Source organism: Toxorhynchites rutilus, chromosome 3, assembly GCF_029784135.1.
Source record: "Toxorhynchites rutilus septentrionalis strain SRP chromosome 3, ASM2978413v1, whole genome shotgun sequence".
NCBI classification, from domain to species: domain Eukaryota; kingdom Metazoa; phylum Arthropoda; class Insecta; order Diptera; family Culicidae; genus Toxorhynchites; species Toxorhynchites rutilus.
Genome location: NC_073746.1, coordinates 154,692,829 through 154,709,246, shown reverse-complemented (window position 1 = coordinate 154,709,246; position 16,418 = coordinate 154,692,829). Strand labels below are relative to the sequence as shown.

At 40.0% G+C, this 16,418-nt stretch overlaps 2 protein-coding genes across 2 annotated transcripts; one reads left to right on the top strand and one right to left on the bottom strand.

Moving 5' to 3' along the window:
• Nucleotides 1-7,191: 7,191 nt before the first annotated feature.
• LOC129773584 (uncharacterized) lies at nt 7,192-10,856 on the bottom strand. The gene is made up of 3 exons (XM_055777213.1): nt 8,511-10,856; nt 7,400-8,395; nt 7,192-7,344 (listed from the first exon to the last, which is right to left on the bottom strand). The coding sequence occupies exons 1-3, from the start codon at nt 10,854-10,856 to the stop codon at nt 7,192-7,194; spliced, it is 3,495 nt and encodes a 1,164-aa protein (XP_055633188.1).
• A 1,931-nt stretch (nt 10,857-12,787) lies between these two features.
• On the top strand, nt 12,788-13,723 carry LOC129773583 (probable cyclin-dependent serine/threonine-protein kinase DDB_G0292550). Its single transcript, XM_055777212.1, has one exon. The coding sequence runs from the start codon at nt 12,788-12,790 to the stop codon at nt 13,721-13,723; it is 936 nt and encodes a 311-aa protein (XP_055633187.1).
• Nucleotides 13,724-16,418: the final 2,695 nt, after the last annotated feature.

The following is a 16,418-nucleotide window of genomic DNA, read 5'->3' as shown; positions in this document are numbered from 1 at the left end:
CTTTGGATAAATAATTCCGAATTAATCGGTCAAATGTTTCACGAAAAAGTGTTTCCCAATGCTTTCACCAAAATTTAAAAAGACCGAAACATATGGTGGGAGTAGGACGAACAGGTAATGTAATATACGAATGTTGGAAGTTTGCTCTTCAATGTATGAAATCAGTTCGAAAGTTCGTTTTATTTCCCCTGTTGGGTGTGAACCACTGCGTCCATTATTTTGAACTATTGTGGTATATCCCTTTTTTTATACTACACTTCAAGCTTATCTACTACTTATTAATGAAGGAGTAGACTGAGCGTGATAGGTGCCAATCAGGAATAATCTGTTTGATAAAATTTATAATCCTGTTCGGCGACGCAGACCAAATTTCCTTGGGCTCCAGAATAGCTTTATCAAGGTGTTGAAGTCTGCGTCTAGTTAGAGCTCCGCAGTTACAGAGCAAATGTTCCGAGGTTTCGCTTTCGACATTACAAAAGCGACAAATATCATCTTATGCTAAATCTATGTTCTTAAGATGGTATTTACTCGGGCAGTGTCCTGTTACAAGACCAGTGAATGTGTCTTTCTTATTAAGGCTTAGCAGCTGTTGAGTAATTTTAATACTCGGCGAAATAAATTTTTTCCCCTGTTTAAGTTTTGCAGCCATCCAATTGGCTGGCACTTCCCGGTCTTCCCATTTTTTCAGCTCGCTTTTCAACACACAGTCGGAGAGTCCACAGAATGGTTCTGGACCAGTGAATGGTGAATTTGAGCCGTTCCTGGCAAGTTCATCTGCTCGCTCGTTGCCCTCTATACCGCAATGGCCAGGAATCCAGTACAATTGTACCGAACTTATCTGACTTAATTGCCGTAAATGGGAAATGCATTCCCAGACAATTTTTGAAGATCACTCGAAGGCATTTAGAGCTTTAAGTGCCGCTTGACTGTCAGAGAATATGCAGATGTTAGCATGTCTATACTTTCTTTTGAGGCAGACATTTAGACATTCTATTATTGCAGCTATTCCTGCCTGAAAAACTGTTGGCCAGTTTTCCATAGCCACAGAGATTTTTGTTCTGGGACCATACACTCCAGCACCTGTTCTGATTCCCATTTTCGAACGTTACGAACGTTCATCCCATACTGAGCCTCCATCCCATACTGAGCGAGAATTTTCGATCACTCTGTATGGCATATCATAATTGATCCTAGGTTCCATCCAATCATTAGTCATCTCTGAGGCTGGTCCAATGAGTAAAAGATTCAGGATGCTCGAGTGACCAGTTTTGTCCTCGTCTAGTATTTTTTTTCCATCTTTTAAGCTTTAGAGCGCTTTTTTTAGCCTCTAGCTGAACATATTGGTTCAAAGGTACCAGGTGAAGGATAGACTCCAATGCCTTTGAGCGTGTACTTTGCATTGCTCCAGTAATTGCAACGCATGCTAGTCGTTGGAGTTTGTTTAGCTTTTTTGTAGCTACAGTCTCCTTAGTCTATCGTTCGAAAGTTCGTTAAATGTTGACCGAATTCAAAAAAAATCGAGCTAATCCATCTTGTAGTAATATCGTGTCTTTCAGCAGACATACCCGTACTGAGCAGTCCACATTTGACAATCTGATTTCCACTTAAAAACACGAAGCATTCCCTAGGAATAGAATTAACATGTGCTTCAAAGACTTCTCACTGCCCGCCTCACTCCCATTGCACAATAGTCCAGGAGGGGCATTTGAGTGGAAATAAGCATTTAGAGCATTTATTCTCTAGACAAAAAATGTCTTCGACAAAATTGTTACATATAATAGAGCGCTCATTTTTAAACGGTTTTATTTAGCTTGCCCTGTAATCTGTATGAATGTTTGTATGTTTGTAGCGTTGACCCACATTAATAGAAATTTGACCCCCTTCCTGTTGACCGATTGATCTGAAATTTGGAAAACATCTTTATCTCTGTAGTCGTTATAAAACTGCGTATTTCATGATCTTGAAAATCCGAGATGGTGGCCACTACAAAATAGCGGATCACATGTTTTCTCAAAACCTCATCAATATGGGGTTTCCAACCCTATCAATATGGGTATCAAATAAAAGGGCTTGACTAGTAGAATAAGGTTATTTATGATAAATGTAAATCCAAGATGGCTGCCACTACAAAATGGCGGACTACATAATGTCTCAAAACCTCATTATTATGGGTATCAAATGAAAGGGCTTGACTAGTGGAAGATGGTTATTTATGAAAAATGTAAATCCAAAATGGCTGCCACTACAAAATGGCGTACTACATATTGTCTCAAAACCCTGTTATTATGGGTATCAAATGAAAGGGCTTGAATAGTAGATCACAGCAGATCATGAAAAATCAAAATCTAAAATGGCCGCAATCACAAAATAGCAAATTACTTTATTAAACGTATTATGTATTTTCTGCAGTCCACTCAATATTAGTATCAAATGAAATTATTTGACTGATAGAATACAGAACAATGGTTTTATTGTTACTTTAGTCTTATCAATGCCCTAGCTAATGAAGGAGAGGTGTGATAACTGCTAACTGCTAACTGCTACTTGCCTAATTATTTTCTAGCTTTCAGTACATTGTTATGTTTAATCACAATTAAACCGTTTTACTTAAAAAGTTTTTTGACGTGGGACTACGTCTAACCGGAATATATGGAGGGTAAAATGAAAACCTAAACACAGAACATGCAGGAAAAAATGAAAGATTTCGAATGCTTATAGCTCGAACATTTCGTACTGGATAGGAGAGATGTTTGCATCACTTGATAGGGAATATTTCTACGCATCTATCGCAACTAACAAAATGTTGTTTTTCATTAGATAAACAATTGAATAACTGTAAAATATTAGGCGTTATCTAAACGCCCTAACTGCATCGTTTTGATTGGCCCGATTTACGGTTTCCCTAACATAGCCATCAAAACCAAGCAGCCTTGGGGAAATCGGCATTGCAAATACATGAAAGTAGGGGGACTTTTGTTCTCATCGAAAAATGTTCCCTAACACAGACTTTAAAACCAAGCAGCGAAATCGGCATTGCAAGCACACGAAAGAGCCTAGAGGCGAGTGAACTGAAAAGTTTAAACCCTCTTAAAGCCAAAAAGAAGAAAAAGAACACACGAAAGTAGGGGGAGCTTTTGTTCCCACCGAAATGTGTTCCCTAATAGAGATTTCTAAACCAAGGTGCCTGGAGAAATCGGTATTTCAAATTCATGCAAGTCGGGGGTATTTTTGTTCCGACTGGAATGTGTTTCCCTAACACAGACTTCAAATCCATGAAGCGTGGGGAAATCGGCATTGCGAATTCATAGAAATCGGGGGTATTTTTGTTCCGATTGAAATGTGTTTCCCTAACACAGACTTCAAAACCGAGGTTTCTGGGGAAATCGGCTCTGCAAATAAATGCAAACTGCGAGTACTTTTGTCCTCGCTTGCCTTTGTGCAGAGTGGAATATGTCTGTCCTAACATGATCTTCTAAACTTAGGAACCTGGGAAAATCGTGCAGCCACTAGAAGCGAATGAACTTCCCAGTTTCAAGCAAATTCGAGATTCGAGAAGTATGTACACTTTTGGGATGTAAACTTCAGAGGGAAATGTAAAATAAAATAATCGTTTGATAATATTTTTTTTTGTCTTTATTGGAAAGATTTTCAGCCTTAGGCTGGTTCATCAAACGTTTGATAATTCTTCCGTACATATATTTTGTTCTAGTCATCATACCAAACGTAAAAGGTCCGTCATTAAATTTACTTGTAACGAAGAACAATCAATCACAATAAATGAATTGACTTTACACGGCATTTGTTCATTTTTTTCACTCACAGAGCAAATATATTGAACTCAATTGAATTTGGAAACTGTTTCATTCAATCAAGAATTTAATCAATACAAACGAATGATTGCTAAGCTAAGGTAGTTCCACGTGAACCTTGCGGTTATATCATAGATATAACCCACTAATTTTTTTTTACTTATTTTATTATGTTTTAAAATAGGGTGACCAAAATTGTCGATGAAATAAAAAAAATATAATTTTTTATCTTTATAGATAAAGAGAAACATAGTTCGACAATGGTGTAGCCTCAGTTATTTTGTAGAACAAAATTTTTTTTCTACCTTTTTATATAATCGATTGAGCGCTTTTTTTTAAGTTGCACTAGGGTGACCTTGAAAAACGGGTTTTTTTTCTTTAACTTTTATATATCAAATTCTACATCAAAACTCTACGACTTATCAAGATCAATTTTGCGATGCAGAACATGTCAATATCTTAATCCTACTCAAAGTTATTGATGGTTTTTCACCTGTAAACTCATGATTTTTTGATTTTTAATTTACCGCACACTAAACCTACCACGAGGGGTCAAATGACCTATTTTAAACTTTTAGTTAAAAATTTCTTGCAAATTACATTGTCACAACATGATTTGTCTACACTTCTTTTTTAAAACATCCATCGAAGGAATTTTTCAGTGTTTTCTCTTCTCTTGTTACTTTTTCTACCTAGAAATATATGAGGGCCTTAGAATGCAAGGGGTGTAAGTGACTTGATCGATTTCTCTTCATCCATTTTTTCTTTAGTTAATAACTCAACTGCAAAAAAGATCCAATTTAAGTTCGCTGTAGAATCCGATAGATGAGGTTCTGACATATCTTCCACATTGTCAAATACAGCTGGGAATGTATTTGCAGCTAAGTTATGACCAGAAGAGAGAGTCGATGTAGAGAAATCGATCAAATCACTTACACCCCTTTCATTCTAAGCCCCTCATATGTAATCTGCCCTAACCACCGCAACGGGTCATTTGACCCGTGCAAACATTCATATAAAATCAGAAAGACTTGTATGTATGGTTGTGATACAAAACCATTGCATTACACATTTTTGCTATTGCTTCATATATTTTGTTGTATTTGTGAATGAATAGTGAATGATTAGAATTAATTGGATTGCTGACTAACGAATCGAGCTGACAGTAACCATTCCAAGCTACGGTGCTATTTTGCGTGTCAAAAATTGTAATTGTAATTTCATTATTTTGATAATAAATGTTATCCTAAAAATGTCGAAATATACAGGAGAAATATGGTATGCCACGTTTCTCAACAAAACTATATATTTCGAGTCATTGTTCACTAACTATTCATAAAGGATCACTTGGATAGGAATAGGTATACATGAAACATCGGTAGGCTTTGTGTTAAACACAGAAAATAACATAGTTTTCTAAATCATTATTTAGAGTGAAATATGCTCTTTCAAATGCCGCCAATAAACTTCGTCGAATACTGGAGCCTGGGATGGGTTTCGTTTGAGCGCGAAACGCGCTGTCATAGATGAAAACGAGAAAGAAAGTTATACTCCTCCAAAGGAGGTAAGCCATCTCTGGAATTGATGGCTAGAGCAATCGCGTCCGCAATTTTTTCCAGTCAATGTGTCAATGTGAGGTCATATTCCATGTTTATAGATTAAAACAAATTCGACCCAGTGGTGATGAAAATATTGATTGACAAGTGATCACTACCGTTGGGGTCCTAGATTACATTTCACTTGCAATCTAACGATAGTGAATTCGAGCAAAGCGAGAGGTCAAGACCAATTGGGTTAGCAGGAGGTGTAGGTAAACGTGTTGTTTCCTCAGTAATCAAAACGGTCATATTGAAGCTGTTTCAAAAGTCATGTTGGCGCGTTCCTCAGCGCCAAGGCAGTGGACTGTAAAGCGGAAAGAACGTTTCAACTGTGTGGAAAATTAACTCTTTCTTCCGCCTTGAGAAAGGCAGATATTGGTTTCCACAGCAGTCTACTAGCCAGATATCTATCGATGGTGTGAAGGTTTATTCGGAAGGCAAGAGTGCACTTGGAAGTCAAACACTTTTCTTCTAACTAGTTGTTTATTTGTTACAATATAACGTGTAAAAACAGAATGAACAAGCTCTCCACCGCCACCTCTTTTTATGTAGTTGTGAACGGGTAGCGTTAGCGATGAATATTGGTTCGTCGGTGCATGATGATGTCGGTGATGCATGTCCCGCGCATACGCTCAATGCGTGCAACGATGACGTCATTCCGGTCGAGTCGGGCGCGAACATACTCCCGCCAGGCTGCAAAGAACTCACTGAATCTGCTGCATCGTCGTCAATGGGAAGGACAGATAATTTCGATACTGCTCTTCTATACACCGAATCTCCAATCTTGACATCTACTGCTCTTACTAGTTCATCGGGACCCGGATAGGTTTGTACTATTCTCCCCAATTTCCAACATTGCGGTGGTATATCCCTTTGTTCAAGCAACACGATCATACCGGGACGAATGTTTGGCTGCTTCGTACGGTTTTTACCTCTCGGCTGCAAACTCAACAAATAATCATGGCTCCATTGTCTCCAAAACTGTTCACGTAAGTGCTGAAGAAATTGCCATCTCGATAATCGATTCGTTGGTAGTTCGTTGTAACTAGGCTTCGGTGTCGCAATCAGGGGACGACCTATTAAGAAATAACTTGGCGTAAGAATATCAGCATCGGGTACTGCAGATGTTGTGCATAAAGGACGGGAATTCATAACTGCCTCTACTTGGGTGAGAACAGTGGTATACTCTTCAAATGTCAGATTTGCAGTTTTAAATATCCTTTTAAGATGGTATTTGGCAATCTTGACAGCACTTTCCCAGAGCCCGCCAAAATTTGGCGCTTCTGGGGGAATGAAATTCCAGGAGATTTCCTTTGGTAGACAGAAACATTTAATTTCGTGTACAACTTCTCGGTTTCTGAACCGATGATACAATTCATTTAGCTCGGATTTGGCCCCTCTAAAGTTGGCTCCGTTGTCTGAAAATATTTCTCGGCAAAGGCCCCGTCGGCTCACAAATCGCTGCAATGTTGCTAAAAAAGCAGCTGTTGACATATCAGACACTAATTCTAGATGAACCGCCTTAGTTGACATGCATATAAAGACAGCTATAAATGCTTTGACAATCTTTGGTTTATGTCGGCCTTCTTTGACAAACACAGGCCCGGCATAATCGATTCCAACTCTTTCAAACGGATAAGCGAGTGTAACTCGGCAAGACGGCAAATTTCCCATCAACTGACTGGAACCTTTAGGTTTTGATCTAAAACAGGTGACGCAATTTCGTGTAATCTTCCGAACGCTGGATCTTCCATCTATTAGCCAGAACTGCATACGAAGAGCTGCTAGTAATGCTGTTGGTCCGATATGTAGGTGTTCTTCATGATACATGCGGATAATTCGATCGGTAATTGGATGTTTAGGGAGCAAATACGGATGCTTGCAGTTAAAAGATAGCTGGGAGTTTTGAAGCCTTCTTCCAACGCGCAACACTCCATCTATGTAAATAGGGTTAAGAGCGGATAATTTCCTACTGGGTTCTCCAGCTCGTACTCGTTGAATTTCATCAGCAAAAACGTCTTGTTGTATGATCTGCACTATCAAGTGAGAGGCTGAACGGAGTTCTTGAATGGTGGGATGATTTTTCAGAACTCGTTCCGTACATGATTTAAGCTGGCAATTGCGGATGAATCGCTGCACAAATGCGATTACCCGCTGCAGTTTCCTGAAGGAGCTAAACTTTGAAAATATCGGCAACTTCTCGTTGTTGATTACTGGCACGGCTATGACGGTTGTCTGCTTGATATCCGGAATTTCATTTTCAGGAATGTCTTCAGGGGTTTCTGATTGATACTCGAGGATGCTAAGGTATTGTGGGCCAGTCCACCAAAGTTCGTTAGTACTGAGAGCCTTTGGAAACTGTCCTCTGGAGATCAAATCGGCGGGGTTTTGTTTGGATTTCACATACTTCCATGCATAAGTTTCGGTATTTTTCACTATTTCTGCCACGCGATTACGTACAAACACTTCTAAAACTGATAGTGGCTTCTGAAGCCAAGCTAACACCACTTGGCTGTCACACCATAGAACCACTTGTTTGACCTCCAACTGTAGAGATTTCAGCACTTTCACTATTAAACGCGAGAGAAGGCGAGCGCCAAGCAATTCCTTGCGGGGAATACTCATTTCACCCATTGGGCATACCTTGGATTTACTGCACAACATATTAAGGCGGATTATACCATCTGCTAGGATGCATCGAATGTATATTACTGCTCCGTATGCAGCATTTGAAGCGTCGGAAAACCTATGAATTTCCACGACAGCAGCACTTACAATCATGGTATATCTGGGAATTTTTATTTCGCTCACTGATGCTAAAGCCTCACGAAAATGTAACCAGGATTCCAGTAGCTCGTTCTCCAAAGGTGCGTCCCATGGGAGACCAGATTTCCAAATTTTCTGCATAATCATCTTGGCGATAACGGTGACTGGTGTTAGAAGTCCCAGAGGATCGAAAAGTTTACCAATGTCGGACAATACCGAGCGCTTGGTCGGGTTACGATTGTCACTGTTTACACTAAAAACAAACACGTCTTGTTCTGGACTCCATATCATCCCTAAAGTCTTTATAACAACTGATGTATTGTCCAAATGCACTAACTTTTCTCGGTCCGGTTCCGGTGTCATTTAAAATTTCAGCACTATTCGAACTCCATTTATGAACTGGAAATCCACCTTTCATCAGCAGTCCTCGAATTTGGTTCCGGGTGACAAGCGCTTCGTTAATTGAATTCGCACCCGAAATAACGTCATCAACATAGCAATCTTGGCGGACGATTTGTGCGCCGAGTGGAAATGAATCATTTTCGTCCTCGCAAAGCTGCATCAAACATCTGGTCGCTAAGAATGGTGCGGCAGCCGTGCCGTACGTCACTGTAGTAAGTTCCAGTATACGAAGAGGGTCATCTTGATGAGAACGCCAGAATATTCTTTGGAGGCGTGTCTGGTTTGGATTGATTCGGATCTGACGATACATTTTTGAAATGTCGGCTGTGAAAACGAAACGATGTTTCCTGAATCGTAACAGGATACTGAAAATATCGCTTTGAAGTATTCCTCCTACTTGAAGGACGTCATTAAGTGATTTGTCACTCGGTGATGCTTTAGACGATGCATCAAACACTACTCGCAGTTTTGTTGTTGAACTCGATGGGCGCAGAATAGCTTGATGCGGAATATAATACGTGCCCTTGTCGAGTAAACAATTGGATTCCTTTATTTCTCGACAGTGTCCCATAGATTCATATTCTTCGATAAATTGCTGATACTGTTGCTTCAGTTCCGGATTTCTCGCAAGTCTTCTTTCCAGCGAAAGGAAGCGTCGCATGGCCAGTGTTCGATTGTTACCTAGGTATTGAATTGATTCTCGCAAAGGTAAACTTACCACATATCTTCCTGTAATATCTCGATAATGGGTGGTTTGGAATATTTTCTCGCACTCTTCTTGTTCAGTAGATTGTGAAGCTTCATTAATTTCTTCCAACTCCCAAAACTGGCGTAGAACTTCGGAGATTGAATCATTTGCAACGGCTAAACAATGTTGAGAGTCGCCATCGTCGATGCTACCAGCAAATACCCATCCAAGATATGTTTCTATCAATTCAGGCAAGTTGTTTCCTAGCTGAACACGGCCCGTCTTCAACAATTGTAAAAATTGTGAGACGCCAATTAGCATATCGATGGGAGCCGGGTTGTTGAAGTTCGGATCTGCGATGGGTATATTGTTATCAATTGGCCATGATGATACTTCTATATGCGTTGCTGGAATTGATCCCGTTATGTTAGGAACCACTAAACATTCAAAATTGGTGGAATAGTCGGAGTGCATCGATTCTACTTCCACCATCACTGTTTCTTTGGCGTACGTTTTGGTCCCACCAATTCCGGCTATGGGCTTGTACACTGGCCGTCGTGTGACGGACAAACGATCGATTAACGACTTGGATATGAAATTCACTTGTGATCCGCTATCCAGCAACACTCTGCAAGGCGTTGTGTATCCACAATTATCTCTGACCCGCACCATAGCAGTTATTAACATCACAGTTGTAGTAGCTCTGTGGCAATTACAAGATACAACAGTATTGGTGACTGGCTCGCAGACGGTAAACTTCTCTGGGGTGTTGGAACATGGTTGTTCTTCCATTTTGTGGCTGAAAGAATGGTCTTCTGTAGTAGACGATTCCTGATGCAAAAGTGTGTGATGTTTACGGTGACATCGAGCGCATGTTTTCTTCGATGAACATTCTAGGGATCTATGCCCAGGACGGAGACAATTAAAACATATTTTCAATTCCTTCACCTTTGCGTTACGCTGGATCGGTGATAGCTTATGAAACTCCGGACACTCAAAATGGCGGTGGCTCTCGTTACATATTTCACAGGAACCTACGGAAGTTGCAGCTGTTGCTGCGTATGATTTCTGGTTCGACGGCCTGAAGCTCGTATACTGCTTAGACTGCGCCTCCTTTGATGTTACCTGGAATCGATTCTTGAACCTTTCCAAAACTTGACATTCGCTGCGAAGGAAGGATACGGTGTCTTGAATATTTGGTAATTTAGCATGCTGTTGGTTTCTCTCCCAAAGTTGAAGTGTTTGGCTATCTAATCTCGACGTAAGAATTTTCACCAAAATGAGGCCTGAAAGCTCATCCACTTTCAGCCCCTGATACTCGAGCCCGCCAACATGGCGATTGAAAGATTTAACTAATTCGAGTAAATCCTTAAAATTTCGCTTTAAATCAAGCAATCCGTCGAGATGTGTATCGACGATCACTCTTGGATTCTCATATTGATCGATGAGTTGCTGCCATGTTTGTTGAAAATTGTTGTCTGTAATTATCTTTGCTGTAATCCAGCCCGCTGCATCGTCTATTAGAGCCTTGTCGAGATGGTGCAGTTTAACTGCATCGGAATCTCCACTGCGAGCGAAAATATCCTCAAACATCGTGCTGTAATATGATCACGCTTAAACCCAACTCATCACTTATACTATTTCGTTTACTATTTATGATTGTATAACTCGACGCGCACCAAGGGCAGCGGCGAGTTTGTCTTCCTTCCGCCCCGCTGCGAGTTTAGCTAGCAGCAGAAATTTAACCAAACATGTGGCGCGCATCCGGCACACATGTTTCAGCACTTTCTTTTCCTATTTACTTTGACCCACAAAGAAGTGCTTTCTCTCTCTCTCCGAAGAACGCGTCTGACCAAGGCCATCACAGCCCACTCTAACTGCTGGTGCGATGCTCCGCCCAGCATAATTTGTAAATATTCTGTGTAGAGTTTAAGCCTATTCTTGTAAACTAGTATTTAAGCCCCGAGAGTCTTTTCTTTGAATACAGATGTCAGTTGACAGAATACAGTAGAGAGGCGACGCTTGTACGAATAGCGTTTGTGTTTATTAATTTACCAAATCCGAAAGTCGACGCCACTGAATGGCGTAAGTTCCTTCTTCACGTTTACATGGCGACCGTGACAGGAGTCACGAGTGAACCGACAGATCCGATGCTGTTATCGCGTATTAAAGTGAATTTAAACGCAGAGTTTAGAGCCTGCTGAGCAGAGGCAATGGTGAACTGCAAAGTTTAAAGCCTTTTAAAAACAAGAAGAAGAAGAAGCCTACTGTTGTGTTGGACAATCACCCGGGTACGGTGTGAATATGAATCATTTAAGCTAAGAAAAATTCGCTAAATGAACTTTTAAACCAACCGGACGCAGTGCAAGTGTGAATAAATTGAGTAACGAAACATTCAGCGAAAAGATGGTGAAAGTGAAAATCGGCAAAGCGGGGAAGAAATTGGACCCCAGCGGAAACTATTGAAGCCGTTTACGAAAAATTAGAATCGCAGACACAAGTGAAATCGTGAAGCTGACAGTAGCCACCTGGATAAATAACATTCGCAAGTCAAGCAGTATTTCAAAAAAAAAAAAAAATGAACATCGATTTGGATCCAACTGGACACCCCTGAGATCTGACGGAAGCAGAGGCACCCACGCCCCCCCCACCCCCGAGAAGAGGACACTTGCGGAGAAAACGTGGCGTAAGTCAGACTCGAGTTAGTCTAATCCTTTTATATACGGATATCATGTAATAAATTTATAGTCGAGGCACAAAATATTTTTTATCGTAATACCCACGCGGCAGTAGGAATAGGTAGTAGGAATTAGAAAAAAAAAAAGCAATTACAATACCCACAAAATTGGTTTTACATATGTACCGTTGAACATGGGGTTATTTAATACCAAACCCGTTAGTAACACGGGCGACGCTCAAATCCAAATTTTAAATCACCTAGAGAACCACAGTGTAATGCACGAAGCTCAAGGAGCGATTATCTGCGTCACACTTGCCCTCACATCCATACTACTAATTTCGAAAATATACAAAGCATATAAGGCATGCATGAATGCACATGCTATGCAAGCGGCAAAAGCTCACGCAGCCGTAGTCGACACCGTCTAAAAGAATTCGAAAATTTTAAAACATGCGTTCGAACGCAGCCTCAGCATAATAAATTCTTTACCGATAACCATTTTTCCTTGTCTCCTTGAATGGACGAAGTAACAAAGCTCATCCAATTGAATATACAAAAACTAAAACATATACACCTGACTATACAACAGGAACTGGTCAGAAAACTAAGGAAAAGTACTTTAGCCAAACGCCTCACGGAAGCGGAAGCGCTCGTGAAACAGATTAAAAAATTGTCGTCTACGTTACTAGACACAACCCACGGCTCAGAAATCATAAAAATAACCGAAAAGGCGGACCAACTTTTGAACGCAATTAAGGCGTCAATCGAAAAGGGTAGACCAAGAACACTCAAGGAAATTGCGCTAGCCGTCCTATTTTGCCTCAGGTTACAAAGAAAACCGAAAATGGCTAGCATACTCGAAATAATCAAGACTACATCGTCTATAGTTCCGCAATTCGACGGAAACATAGACAAACTGAAAGCCTTCGCTGACGCTTTAAACTTGGTGAAAACATTTGAAACACCGGAAAACAAAGCAACCATAATTAACGTCATACTAACCAAACTAGAGGGACGGGCGAGAAATGCATTCACTGAAACACCGACATCGGTGAGCGAGATAAGCAAAATTTTAAAAGCTAAAATAACGACCAGCCCACCGGAACAAGTTCTAGCTAAAATGGCTAACTTGAAACAAAACGGTGGAATCGAACAATTTTGCCTGGATTTAGAAAAATTGGTGTTCAGTTTGGAAACAGCGTACACCGCTAAAGAAATTCCGCCCCAAGTTGCCAAATCTATGGCAAACAAAGAAGGCGTCAAACATTTAGCCGGAGGGTTAAAAAACGAAAAAACCTCGCTCATCATAAGAGCAGGGAATTTCAATTCATACTCCGACGCGATGACTAAAGCGTTGGAGGAAAACTTAAATAATGCGAGCGCATCAGTATTTGCATACTCGCAAACCAACAGAAACGCCAACCGTTTCAACAACAACGTTGACACACATTATAATAATTACAGGCGCAGGCCAAACGACTTCCATAACCGCGGTAGAAACCAAAACAATTTCAACCGCAACAATTTCAACCAAAATAATTTCCAAAACCAACCGCGTAATAACTATAACCGTTTTGGCCAGCAAAACCAAGTTCGAGACCAATTCTCAAACATAAACCCACAGCGAAATAACAACAACAACAATAGGCGGAATACAAATTTTAACCGCCCTCAGCAATACATCCGCCTAACGGGAAACGAGTCACAACCGACGGACGCCCTCCAGTCCGAACCGGCATTGACATTGGAGGAAAACAAACATTACGGAGACCAACATTAAATATTTTTAAATGCGACGTGAATTGTTCAATGTTCGTTACACTATACTTACAAATGTCAAGCAAACCATGTATATTAATAATTGATACAGGCGCTGACATCTCAATAGTAAAAGAAGAAAAAATTAACGGAAAACAATTAATACACCCCGGAAATAGATGCATTATTAATGGAGTTACGGAGGGAAAGACTGAATCCATAGCGAGCACAAATACAAATATCATTTTTGACGATATCCAAATTCCACACCAATTTCAAATCGTCAACAACAAGTTTCCTATAATTGCAGATGGCATTTTAGGCAGAGATTTCCTCACCAAATATGAATGTAACCTATGCCTCAAAACATGGCTAATGACCTTCAACTATGAAAACACCAAAATTGAAATTCCGATTCAAGATAGCTGGGAAAACAATTACATTATTCCCCCTAGATGCCAAATTATAAAACACTTCCCGTCACTCAAACTAAACGATGATGCCCTTGTGATCGCACAAGAAATCAAACCAGGCATTTTTTGCGCAAACACAATAATAAACCCAAACTCACAATTCATTACAATAATTAACACAAATACCACACCAACATCAATCCCAAAAACCTTCGCCCCCACCACTATCCCCCTTAAAGAATACACCATAAATCACATTACAACGGAATTAGGAGAAAACCCAAAAGGTAGACACGAGAAACTGATTAAGGAACTCAATTTGAATCATACACCCCAACATGCCCAGGAGAAATTAACAGAATTATGCACTAAATACAACGACATTTTTGCACTAGAAGACGACATATTGACAACCAACAACTTCTACAAGCAAACCATTCACCTTCAAGACAAGACACCCGTTTACATAAAGAATTATCGAACCCCGGAAGCACAAATTTCAGAAATAAATAACCAAATCAGCCACATGCTAAATAACAAAATAATCCAAAATTCCACCTCACCATACAATTCTCCCATCCTCTTAGTCCCAAAGAAATCAAATACTCAAGATAAAAAATGGCGATTAGTGGTTGACTTTCGACAACTAAATAAAAAGATAACCCCAGATAAATTCCCCCTACCAAGAATCGACGAAATCCTCGATCATTTGGGCAGAGCCAAATATTTTACAACCCTAGATTTAATGTCAGGTTTCCACCAAATCGAACTTGACGAAAAATCAAAAAAGTACACAGCATTTTCGACCTCTAACGGCCACTACGAATTCAATAGGTTACCATTCGGTCTAAATATATCACCAAATAGCTTTCAGAGAATGATGTCCATAGCACTTAGCGGACTCCCACCTGAATGTGCATTCCTTTACATCGACGACATCATCGTCGTCGGCTGCTCAATAAACCATCACCTTATTAACTTGGAAAACATTTTCAAACAATTACAAAACTACAACTTAAAATTAAATCCCAAAAAATGCTCCTTCTTCAGACCAGACGTAACATATCTAGGTCACAACATTTCAGCGGCAGGTATACAGCCCGACCAATCTAAGTTTTCAGCGGTAACAAACTACCCCACACCATCATCAGCAGATGAAGTGAGGCGTTTTGTTGCCTTTTGCAACTATTACCGGAGGTTCATACAAAATTTCGCAGAAATAGCGTACCCATTAAACAAATTGCTCAGAAAAAACGCAAAATTTGATTGGTCTCCCGAATGCCAAAATGCATTCAATAAATTGAAAAACGAACTTATCTCACCAAAAGTTCTCAAATTCCCCGATTTCACACAAGAATTCACCCTAATAACCGATGCTTCAAAAATAGCATGCGGCGCCGTCTTAGCCCAAGAAAACGACGGTATAGAACTACCCATTGCATACGCAAGCAAAGCCTTCACAAAAGGTGAAGCCAATAAATCGACAATTGAACAGGAATTGACAGCAATTCACTGGGCAATTACGTACTTTAGACCATACCTCTACGGGAGGAAATTCACAGTAAAAACGGATCACAGACCGTTAGTATATTTATTTTCAATGAAAGATCCCTCATCAAAACTCACAAGAATGAGGTTGGATCTTGAAGAATTCCATTTTGATGTAAAATACGTTCAAGGTAAGCTAAATGTGACTGCAGATGCGCTATCACGAATAGCAATTAATTCCGAGGCACTTAAAACTATAAAAGTCCTGGGTATACAAACCAGAGCAATGACTAGAAAACTAAACGAAACGAATAACGACACAGAAATTACAGACAATAATTCAAACCCCGACGATACTGAGTCTGATCAGCTCAGAGCGTACGAGGCTATTGAACCCCGAGAATGGCAAAACCTACCTAAACTTCTATGCGGACGCGCATTAGAAATAAATAAAGAAACAAACGCTAGCGGAAACAAAAATTTGAAATGCGCAATAATGAATAAAAAAAGAACCGAAGAAAAGTCGTCGACAATAATTGAAAATGCAAGCAACACAAAAGAATCCCTGGGAAAACTAGTAAAGAAAGTTGAAAATATGGCCAAAAACTTGAAAATTAGCATGATAGCTCTAGCGTTATCAAGCGTAATTTTCCAAATATGCAGCGTGCAAACCTTTAAGAAGATTTGTAATGACACGCTCAAAGACTTGCAAATAGTGCTCTACACACCCAAGCGTGTGATAGAAAGCCAAAACGAAAGGTTCGAAATTATAAAAAACAATCACGATACACCCACTGGTGGACATACAGGAGTCAC

What these genes read in the sequence shown, in the direction of transcription:
- LOC129773584 (XM_055777213.1), bottom strand. Translation starts at nt 10,856, where the DNA reads ATGTTTGAGGATATTTTCGCTCGCAGTGGAGATTCCGATGCAGTTAAA. An exon ending in CCGGAACCGGACCGAGAAAA is followed by an intron (nt 8,396 to 8,510) that starts GTTAGTGCATTT and finishes AACCCGACCAAG; the next exon opens with CGCTCGGTATTGTCCGACAT. An exon ending in TTGCTGATGAAATTCAACGA is followed by an intron (nt 7,345 to 7,399) that starts GTACGAGCTGGA and finishes CTATTTACATAG; the next exon opens with ATGGAGTGTTGCGCGTTGGA.
- LOC129773583 (XM_055777212.1), top strand. Translation starts at nt 12,788, where the DNA reads ATGGCTAGCATACTCGAAATAATCAAGACTACATCGTCTATAGTTCCG.